This window comes from Plectropomus leopardus, chromosome 16 (assembly GCF_008729295.1).
Source record: "Plectropomus leopardus isolate mb chromosome 16, YSFRI_Pleo_2.0, whole genome shotgun sequence".
In the NCBI taxonomy this organism is placed as follows: Eukaryota; Metazoa; Chordata; class Actinopteri; order Perciformes; family Serranidae; genus Plectropomus; species Plectropomus leopardus.
In genome coordinates, this window is record NC_056478.1 from 7,735,562 (window position 1) to 7,747,135 (window position 11,574).

The window sequence follows — 11,574 nt, forward strand, 5'->3', positions numbered from 1 at the left end:
GTCTGAGGACATTTTTTGAGCAGATGATATCAGATGCATGGAAAAGGAGGGAGAAAAGTTAATATGGATGTGAAAATAACTGTCCCAGCTCTGCTTTTAAAGGGAAATATAATGGTGGCTGTTTGCAGTTTGACCAGTAGATGTCTCTATTCACTCTCTTCTTGTCAAGGCAGGTGTGCGACAAAAGTTAAAGTTTAACCATGCACTGTGTACATTTCCCCAAATATGCTAGAGCTCTGAAGCTGTAGTCTCTTCACGAGAATCTGTCAAAGCTGGTAAACACAGTAAAACACTTCTGGTGAGAAAAGGAAATAGTCAACAAGTTTACTTTATTATCTTTTTTTTTTCAAATATACAATAATTCTGTCTTGCAACATACAAAACTATAACAAAAATATCACAAACTGTTTTCCCATAGTAAAAACATTTAAACAAAATGAAAAAAACTTCATGCACCAAACTTCTCAGCACGTCGCAGATAACCTGAGCTGTGTAATTACATGAATCTGAAACTAAATGCACCTGTAGACTTTCATAATTCTCACATGGCTTTGGATACTGTCCACTGTCCAGGAAGAGATTTTCCAATAATTCACTGCCCGAAAGTCCCCAAATGTGTCCATGCGAAAAGACAATACCGGTAACTGTGTCAATACAGTGAAGATCAAAGCTTCCTTCATATGACATTGTAAAACAAACAGAGAATGGAGGAACAACTATCACACAAATATGGTTTCCTCTATTGTTACTTAATGACGCATAATCTATAAAGCATTCATCTAAATAACAAACAAAGCTCAGGTAGATGGAATCCAGAAGTACATCATAACTTGTAGATAAGACAGCATAAAACAAGTTTTTGAAGATCTCAGCTCAAATACACACAAAATGTAGCTGACAAGAACAAAGAGAAAGTGTTGTAAAATTGCACTGCAGACAGTTATTTGTTTGCAGAAAAAAATTAAGTTGATTGCAAAAATAATGTTGATTTTTTTCTGTGGTATAAATTAAATAATACTAATAATAAAAACACATATATAACTGACACAAACCATAGGTCAAGCAGCTTCATTATTTATAAAATCTCTACACTGAGTAGAAAAAAATTATAAAGAGTGAAGTGCTTTTGACTCCATCACATATGAACACATTATTCACTAAAATACATGTCATTTTACTTTAAATATCAGTATTTCCTTCCTATAACATATTTAGCAAGGGTGGATTTGTATCAAAAATGAATGCTGCAATATCTGACTGAGAAAATGAGGAATTAATTACATTATGATTCAGCACAGTTTACCACAAACACAAAGTACAAAGAAACACTGTCCCAAGATGTTTAAACAAGAACTGTTTACGTGCTTCACCTGGAACAAAAACAGAAACAGACTGATGCTGAAACCCCCCAAAACTACTCACAACTACGAGGGCTAGACAGTGTTATCAAGTAAACATGGAAATAAAGAGTCATGGAATATCCACAGTAAACCATTGTTACACAGAATACCAAAAAAAACATACCGCAAAACTAAAAGGAAACACCAAAGTAGGGCTCGGCAATGTATTGATATTATATCAATATTGTGATATGAGACTGGATATCGTCTTAGATTTTGGATACTGTAATAGTCTTTTCCCAATTTAAAGGCTGCATTAGAGTACAGTGATGTAATTTTCAGAAGTTACCAGATTGCCCTAGCTGTTCAACACTCAAAGTAATTATTTGGTCTTTTTTGTCAGGTTTACATATTTCCGTTAAATATAACATTTCCATCCAGTTGAGTTAAGTTATTTTAATGTAAGCCAAAAAAATGTCATTTATGTAATTAAATCAAATAACACCAAAAAGAATAGACTATGAGAATTTATAAACTAAAGTTCATAGAATTTACCAAATTTACTTAAAGTTCATGTAAATACTGTGAATAAATTAATAAAGTTATTAACAGTACTAGACTATCAAAGTCTTCAGCTTCAGTCTCATGTCACAAGTACCAAGTCAACGTCAACATTGATTCTTTCATTGATGTTAGTCAAGCAAATCTCAAGTCCTCAAATTTGCAACTCGAGTCTGACTCAAGTCATGTGACTCGAGTCCCGTACCTCTGGTTATCTCTGAGAAGCTCTCTGACTTCATATCGAGCACAAATAAATACAGAAAACACTCATTAGTGTAGTATATCTTGATAAAATATTACAGTTAACACAGTTAATTTCCTTCAGAGTTATCACAGTGTGATTTCTTCATAAGTATTCACATTGATTCGTGTAATAGTTAGGCTTGATATTCATAATAAAGCAGCAGCATTCACAGGTATGAAAGTAGCCCGACTACAGTAAAAAGTGCTTCTAAGAATCTGATATCATCACGTATAATGTATTTTTATATTGTATAATGATATTTTTCTGATTTTTTTTGTCTATCATAACCTCAGCCATTTGGTACAACACATTTTAAATTACTATACCTTCATGAAAAATGTGTCGAACTGTATTACAAATCCATTGAGGTATCTCATTTTTCAAAAGTAGGCATATTTTGTCGATATTTTACAGTTTCAGAAGTCTTGAAGAACAGATTAATGTAACGTTGTACAAAAAATAAAAATCTAATATGGGTCAAATTTCTTAAAAAGATGTTCTGCCAAACAGTTGATTGTCCTTTTGAAATTAACAAAACAGATTAAGAATAAAGAAAAAGTTAATTATATTATCCTCATATCAATACTGAAATGATTTTCGTAATTGTGATTATTTTTTTTACCGTCTAAGTCGTGCTAAAAGGTAGTGATGCTAAGATAAAATAAATTTGCAATTTTTAAAAAATACATATTAACTTATACTAACTAATTACAAGCATTGTAATGGTCTGTAATTTTTAATTTTTTAAATGTTTTTTTTACAAATACCATGAAGGGACGTCTCAACTGTTTGGTAGAGGGCTTTTTAATTTATTTTTTAAACTATAGGGTCTGTTTGAAGAAAAAAAGTGACTTTTGTTGTTATTGCCCCAAAGAAATTATATATATATATATATATATATTTATTTATTTATTTATTTATTTATTTTTATTTAGTGAGGACCTTAAAGGATTAAGTGCATATTGTAAGTACAGAAAAGGAGCGTTTTGCGTAATATTGGGGGTAAATATAGTGATGAATATCATCTACTCGTCCATCGAGATAACCAAATTCCATTTGGTCAACAAATCATCCGCCTGCCTCCCACCCTGCTCCCCCTGCTCTCTCCTTCTCTCCCTCCCTCTCTGCCTCCGCCCTTTCTTCGGACCCTTGTCTTACAAACACATTTTCTAACCTCAGCTCGCCCTTCATGCAGTACCCCTCCTCTTCTCCTCCTCCCATCCTCTTCTCCCTCCCTTTATCTCCCTGCATCAACTCATCCAACCCTCCCTTCTCGCTGTACTCCAATGCCATCTCTGGCAACACTAGTTTCCTGGTCTGGGGATCCCAGTTGATGCAAATAGTTCCCTCTTGCTCCTCTTCATCATCCCCCTCTATGTTATGTGCTGCAGCCACTCTCAGAACACCATAGTCGTCTGGTAAGACATCTGATTGGTCAGCGTAGGAGGTCGGCGTGGCCGTGATGTTCTGACAGGTGTAAGCAGAAAGAAGGGGAAGTTCCTCACTTTCACGTTCTTCCTCCACACTTACATCTATCTCTCCAAATTTTCTTAACCTTCCATGCACCTCTTCCTCCCCTGCTCCCTCATTTGTTTTTAGATTTAAAGAAATACCAAAGAGGCTAGATTGTGGGGTTGTGTTCAGAAATAAACCTGGAAAGTCTCTATCCTCCTCAGTTTTACTCATCTCTCCTGCACATGTTCCCTGCAGAGACAGTGATGGTGGTAACACTGGCTGTGACCATGCATGCGCTTGTAAAAGTGTGTTCATATCCGTCTGCGTGTGTCCGACAAAGTGCCCGTCCTCAACTCTCCACTCTTTCTTCTCGTAACTTTCTCCTGCTGTGCATTTTTTTGTTGTCCACATATCTGATTAGTCACATCTTTTCTGCTGATATCAACTTTAGGAGCAACAAACGCATAGTCGACAGACAGATCATCCAGGGGTTCCTCGAGCTGTGGCAGTGTGGGGGGGGGGGGGGGGGGGGGGTTTTTCAGGCCTCTGGGAGGAGTATCCTGGTGGAGGTAGTGCGACATGACACGGCTGCTTGGCGTTTGCAGGATCTGATTGGCCACTTTCTGGTGGTAGGTCTTTGAGGACGGTGATGAGGATGATGTTGGGTCTCTCAGGTGGGAGCGTCAAAGGTGGCGGATGAAAAGCAGGCGGGTTCTAGTGTTTGAAGTAGAAAGAGTGTATCAGTAAAAGAGTGACCATAAGTTATTTAAACAGTTTGGAAATTAACATAATATTATCATGCAATAGTAGAAACTATTATTTATTCATCACTAGAGATGGTAATAACTCAGGATGCACCATAATATTGGCAGATATTAGCTTTAAAATGAAATATTGGAATCAGCCAACATGCCTATTTTTTGTTGATATTACAAACAGATAAAATTAGACAGGAAAAAGTGGATATATTGATATCGGTATCGGTTATCAGCCAAATGAGTTATAATCTATCAGCATATCTGATATCAGGGTTGCCACAGGCTCAGTGCCATGTAAGTACCAGTATATTAGAGAGTCGGTTACCAGAAAATATGGGCTCTTCTGTTCTTTTCCCGACACGTAGCGATAGAGAAGGTAGCCAACCACCACCAGCACAGAGATGCACACAGTTGGAACTACAACACAACACCATCCACCGCAGCTGGTCAATCACAGGGTCTAGAGGAAGACAGGGATCAGGGACATTATAGGGATAGTTTGGATTCATTGAAGTTGGGTTATTATCAGGTTATTATCCATAGTCAGTGTATTACAAACAGTAGATGTCAGTCAGGACACTAGTTTGAACCAATCTTTTAAAACACCAAAGTCAACAAATTGGTTTGATTTCTTTCAAATACATGGGGAGGAGGCAACAAGTAGCTTAGCAAGAACATAGTGCAAAGGTTAGCAAAAAATGAGTAAAAATTGCTTAAAAATTGCCTAAGAATATGCAGGAAAAAAATAAAAAGACAAAAAAACATAAAATGACCTAAAAAGTGCTAGAAAAAAATTAAAAAAAAGTGTACTTATTTTATACATTTTGTTATATGTTTTTTCAGTAACAATTTTAAATATAAAATTGTGATAAATATAGTTTTCAGGACATTTTTCTGTTTTTTGGGATAATTTTCTAATAATCCTCCCCTTTTTAAAAAATCTATTTTTTTGTTAACTTTCTTGTCACATTTTACTAATTTCTTGTAATTTGTGGGTCATTTCATGCCAAACTGGTCTTGGCTTTTTTCCCCCCATGTTATCGAAGAAAATCACTGTTTTTGTCAGATCAAATATATTTTTGCTGCTGCTCCCATCCACAGCAGTACATTTCTTAACCTCAGTGTCGGTGCTTCAGCCTGCTTCTCCAGACTGGAGCGATGCTGACTGACATCTACTGTGTTTAACACCCTGACTTTGGTTAAACACCTCATACAACCACACTTCAAAAGATCCAAACTATCTCTTAAATACATACAAGCATGTGCATACAAGTGCATACAGTGAACACTGTGTGAACACCAAACCACAACAAAATGAAAACAAGGCTCTTTTTCTTACTTGACAACTCATACACAAACAATAGAAGACGTCTCAGGCACAAACTATTCTCGCCTCTCTTTCATTTCACGTTTAGTCACATTCCTTTCTGCTCGTGAAACTGGGGAGCACAATATTCTTTCCCACACATGTAATGTGAATGTACCTTGAGGCGTTGTTATGCAGTGCCATTCTGAGGACTGGCACACGGCTGGCATGGACACGAAACTGGTCTTGGCAGAGAAGCAATACTTCGTATTGTAGTCCATTAGGCGATATTTGTAACTGGAGACCACGGGGAAATGGTGCTAAAAATCAGGCACATATTTTGATTAATCAGTTGTATAGGAGGATACTCAGCTGTGCTTGATTGAGAGAAATCTTTCAAGAAGAAGCAAATCAGCAGGATTTCTTTCAAAAACATGGGAAGAAGGTAATGAGTAACTTCTTAAGAGATGGTCCAAAAATTAGCAAGGAATTAGTAAAAGATACAACAAAATTACCTAAAAACAAAACAAAAACAAAAAACAACCATAAGAAAATGCTAAAAATAAAAACATATACATATATTTTATTTGTATTTGTTCTGTTACATAGAGTTATGGTTTCCTGGACATTTTTCTGTATTTTTGAAATAATATTTAATAATCCCCCACACCTAATTTTAAAATCATTTTCTTGTCTCCTTTTTGTTTTTGTTTTTTTGTTTTTCTTCAATTTGTGGTACATTTCTTGCCAGTTGCTCATTGACATTTTTCTCCATGTTTTTAAAAAGAAATCAAATTTTCTGTGGTTTAAGTGTCTGAAACGCTGCACATGTAAACTAATGTCGATCCAGGCATATATATATATATATATATATATATATACTCACCGTCTGGCCTTGATCGGTGTTGTAGATGGAGAGGTTGTAAGTCATCTGGGGGTAGAGTGTTGCCATGGACACCGCTGGGGTGTGGTTGTTAGGCTGATGTCTCATTGGTCCCCTTCATAGTGATGACAGCATTGTTGTCCTCTACTTCCACAGAAACCAGTGGAGGGCCAAAAGTAGCTATACAGATAGACAAAGGAGTAGATTTTAAACATCTAAAGATGAAGTAAAGTAAGAGTATCAACTATGTCATCAAGGTTATCGGCCTTCTTCCTGAGAATGTCACTTCAACTTACTGTCCGTCTTTGGATCGAATCTACTCCCTGTCAGAGCCCATTTGGAGGACGCTCTCTGGCTCACAGCACGAACCCTGCCATAGTATCCGTGCTCCAGATCCCACGTCTCATTGCTCAGATCACACCAGCTCCGCACTATTTCTGTGCACCGCCGTACCGCCCTCCACTGCACCCGTCTTCCTCTGCTGTCCTCAACACTGTCCCCATAGCTGGGAAACACAGAGGACAGAAATAAAGTAAAGATGAGGACAACACTCCAATTTGACTTTTTAATCCAGATGTTTGAGGTGAGACCCTTCGTCAGTTTTTATTCTGGCAGTGTCACAAACAATATACACAGGTGGGGTTAATTATAGGGGACATCCTATCCTGTCCGTCCCAGCAGGGTGGAAACACAGAGGAGACACACACAGATCAGAGGAGGACTCAGTTTTCTCACAAGCTGGGATAATAACAACGCAGGAAATGAGCTCAAAATGCACTCCTTTTCTTTTGCAATTCCCCCTAAAGCAAAAGCTTACACAATCTTTACATTAGATCTAGTTACGTGTTTCTTTTGTTTTTCCTCCCCTTTTTTTCTGTCTTCTTTTCATCGGTAAATCCTCTGAGACCTGCTGAAGATAAGCCCTTTATAACCTTACCTTTAACCAGGAAAGTCCACCAGTACCAACAAAGAAGAAGGAAAAATAGAAATTTTGCAGCTAGAATTATTTGCAGCTCGTTTGGTTAAATGCACACATTTTATTACTATCTTCGTAAAATTTAAAGGAACCACGTGTACAATTTACAGGGATTTAGTGACATCCAGCAGCAGGATTGCACTTAAATCTTAAATTTCTGCTGGTTAAAATTCCCTCAGTGTTCATTGTTCAGGAGGTTTTGAATTGTCTGCAGAGATTTCTTTCTCTCCAAAAAAAACAGACCAGGTGACTAAAACCAGTGAAAACACTAAAAAAATTGAGGCTGACTGATGCTGGATTTTGTGGCTGATGCTAATATTTAATTATCCAATTGCAATGCAATTAACCCTCAGATATGGTTATCAAATACTACTAAAAACACATATATAATGGAGGCAAGATAATTTATAGTTTAACTAATCTTAATCAACAAAAATGAATTTAACTGGGAATTAATCATTACAAATAACTAATCATCTCTTCTTTCTTGTCTTGTTAGATTTCCTCTTTTATCGTCTTTCATTGCATTTATTTTTATATTTTCTAAAAAACTTCTAAAAATTTGCTTTATTCTTGTTGCTTTCTCTGTTTGGCTTGATTGTTGACGTCTATTTGTATTTTTCCCTGAGTTCCTGCTTTTGCTTTGTCTGCCAAAACACTTTGTAAACAACTGTTTTTTATAGGTGCTATATTATTATTATTATTATTATTTATTATTATTATTATTATTATTATTATTATTATTATTATTATTTTCTGCATTATGTTCTGTTCAAAGAAACAAAAAACAAATCAAGGGCCTGCGCTCTTTGTAGAGATAACACAGCTCGTTCTAATGTAACTAAATATTTTTTATTTTCAGGTGATTATACACCAAAGAAAAAATAGTCTGTATTCGGTTCTTGCCAACACATCCCCCAAAAATCCTACAAGCTGCACCTTTGAACTCTAAAATCTTCACTTACATGGCGTACTGCACTGTAAAGAGTGTGTCATTCGGAGTGCCACCTCCAGGAAACCACTGCAGCACATTCCTCAGGTTGACTGAGGTGAAGATCACGTTGATTGGGCTGGGAGGAGAGGACGAGACTGAGGGGAAAGAGATCGAGAATGACGCAACATGTGTTTTTTTACCAGTTTCTGTTCATGTCATGCAACACTATTTTTGAAACTGTTTTTTCCAGAGTGGTTGATTGACTCTTTAACTTTCACTTGTACTTTACAGCTGTATTTTCCTTGTTAATTCCCTTACATTGCAGCATTTGAATTTAACAAATTTAATCTCTCTGTGTATATGACATGTCATAAAAAAAAGGTGCATGAACCACACACTGACAAAAGTCATCTTCATATTGAGAACCAGTTTTGTAGTTCTGAGAGTTGAATTTAAATTCCACACATTATTCATTTTAATCCCATGTTTCGCACACACCCAAATAACAGCTCAGTGACCCACGGTCTGCCCTACCTTATAAACTCATGACACACAAGCACAAAGTAAGTCAAGTAAGCCTTGACTGCTGTGTGCATAGTAATAGTTGCCATTTTGATACTTGATGTTTATTTAATATGCCTAAATTGAGTGTTTATTGTTATTTATTACTAACCCTTTGAAACCCTAGAAAAGCTGCTTGATTTATTTTTTTTTTTTTTCATGTTTAAAAAAATCACACCAATTTGCAAAGGGTTAAATGCTTGTGAAAGGTGTCTGAATGCAGCTCAAGAAAGTGCTAAAAGTACAATGATTCTGTAACAAAGTTTTAAATATGTAATTATGACAATTAGAAATACACTTTTTCTCAAGCTTTTTTTTTACCTGTACATTTTTTCCATAGCTGTTTAAAAAGTCATTTTGTAAATCTGCTTCTTTTTTTCTCTTCAATTTATGAAACAATTCTTACGAAGTTGCTCATTGCCTTTTCCCCATGTTTTTTGGGGGGAAAAACTCAAGAAAAAAACAATTTAGTTAGGGGTCAAATGTTTAAATACTTAGAAACGCTAAATGCTTAGAAACAATTGCAATTCTGAGTCTTGATTTTTTAATTTTCGTATGTATAAAATAAGTTTTTATGGCATTTATTATTAGTGTGTCAAGCATGCAACTATAACTTTATAGGATGGGTGTAAAAAAGACACCATGAATTCATTTGTTTGCTTCTTTGTTTGAGTAAAGCGGGTTGTAATGATGAAACAGTGTGAGATTAAATTTGGGTAAACACCATAAAACTACCTGGACAATAAGAGAGCCCTATAAATCAGATTCAGATCGGTATCAGTATGGTGCAATAAATCTGCACAATGTTTCACTTGTTCTCATATTCAAAGTAAAGTAACTTTATAATAATGTAATAGGCTACATGCTTGATTCGACGTTAGTTGCTGCATGTAGTTACAGGGTCTTATAGGTAAGGAGGTAAAGAATGAGTAAATAAAGAAGGAAAATACTCATAATGTAAGTTTAATGCTGCCATACCTGTACAATGTAGAGTCACCAGGTTCAGAAAAAACACCACTGTCCACATCTCTGCACGGAGCGGTCATGTTTTCATAATTTCCCAAGAAACACCAACATTTCCAGCCTTCCGGCAGCAGCTCAGCTCCTCCGACACAACACGCGTCACCGGCCCGATGTTTCTCCACGCGATTAAATAATAAATGAACTAATGAAAACACATGACCAAGGAGGAAGTATATCAGGGTCCGAATGGTTATATGTCAGTGTAACCAGAAACACCTCAGCCACCTTCTAGCAAACAGCACCTGCGTTTCCGTGAATGAGGAAGGAATGTGACCGCACTTGTTTGTGCACCTGACACACCCGTACACGTGTGTGTGCGTGCGTGTGTGTGTGTGTGTGTGTGTGTGCGTGTGTGTGTGTGTGTGTGTGTGTGTGTGTGTGTTACAACATATTACTAAGACCTGCTCCTATTGGTGGAAAATGTTATCTGATCCTGGCCTACTGGGTAAAAGAACTAACTCATTTAAATGTTCTTTAACCCTTTGAAACTTGAATCGACATCACTTTTATTGTGCTGTATTCACTTTCACAAACATTTAAACCGAAAGCAGACTGGTTTGATTTCTTTCAAAAACATTGGGGAAAAAGCAATTTGGCAAGAGTTAGTAGATTAAGATTTTTTTTTTTAAAGCTCGGGAAAATGTGAAATATATGTATAATTATCATTATTATATATATATTTTTTAAAAATAGCATTTTTTCAGAGCATTTCTGTATTTTGTTTATTTTATTTTTTACTTTCCCGTTTATTGATTTTTTTTTTTTTTTTTTTTTTGCAATTGTTTGTTTGTGATCATTTCCAGATAATTTTCTTGTGCTTTTTTTTTTTTTTTTTTTTTTTACTAATTTCTGGATGATTTCTCCTGAAGTTGATTATTGCCTTCTTCCTATGTTCATAAAAAAAAAAAGCCAATATGCCCTGGTTTCAATTGGTTAAATCTCCTGCATCACAAATGACTAAGCCTAGCCTTCTCTTGTTAAAAGTAGGCTACATCACCAAATTAAAACATTTGAGCCTTCCTGAGTGACCCAGGGAAAATGCATGAACCCCCCGCCGTCAATTGGTTGCTAGATTTTAAAAACGAACCCTTTAATGTTTAAGTTTATACCTGAAGATGAAATCCTGAAGCTGAAAAAAGCAGTGGTTTTTCCACTGTTGTCGTGCATGCTGGTTATTTAGAACAAAAGGTTTATTTTTCGCATTTGTTTTTTATTTTGATGAAATATCACTATTTTAAGCACAGATTTAGTCATGTTTTTTTTCTGACAGAAGCGTACAAAGACCATGGAAAATTTTAAAATTCAACAATAATTCCCATTTTTAGAGTTTAGGGCTATGATAAATGGAATATGATAAATAAAAACAAAAGTCCCTATCCAGTGCTAAAAAATATATACATTTGACATGCTTCCCCCATTTTGCACCACCCCCTTCCCCTTCATAACTGACAAACAGTCCCTAAGGGTGTGTCTGTATCATGGACTGTAGGCAAAACATCTCAGTGTCTTCGTGTAGCCTATTTTTTATTTGAA

General features: G+C 35.9%; 1 protein-coding gene across 1 annotated transcript; it reads right to left on the reverse strand.

Moving 5' to 3' along the window:
- Window positions 1–2,786: 2,786 nt before the first annotated feature.
- Window positions 2,787–10,281, reverse strand: il20ra (interleukin 20 receptor, alpha). Its single transcript, XM_042503630.1, is given in 12 exon segments — window positions 2,787–3,221; window positions 3,223–4,001; window positions 4,004–4,097; window positions 4,099–4,314; window positions 4,684–4,783; window positions 4,785–4,818; window positions 5,843–5,984; window positions 6,551–6,661; window positions 6,663–6,727; window positions 6,844–7,052; window positions 8,489–8,612; window positions 9,997–10,281. Coding segments are annotated over 12 exon segments (1,974 nt in total). The 5' UTR covers window positions 10,046–10,281; the 3' UTR covers window positions 2,787–3,170.
- Window positions 10,282–11,574: the final 1,293 nt, after the last annotated feature.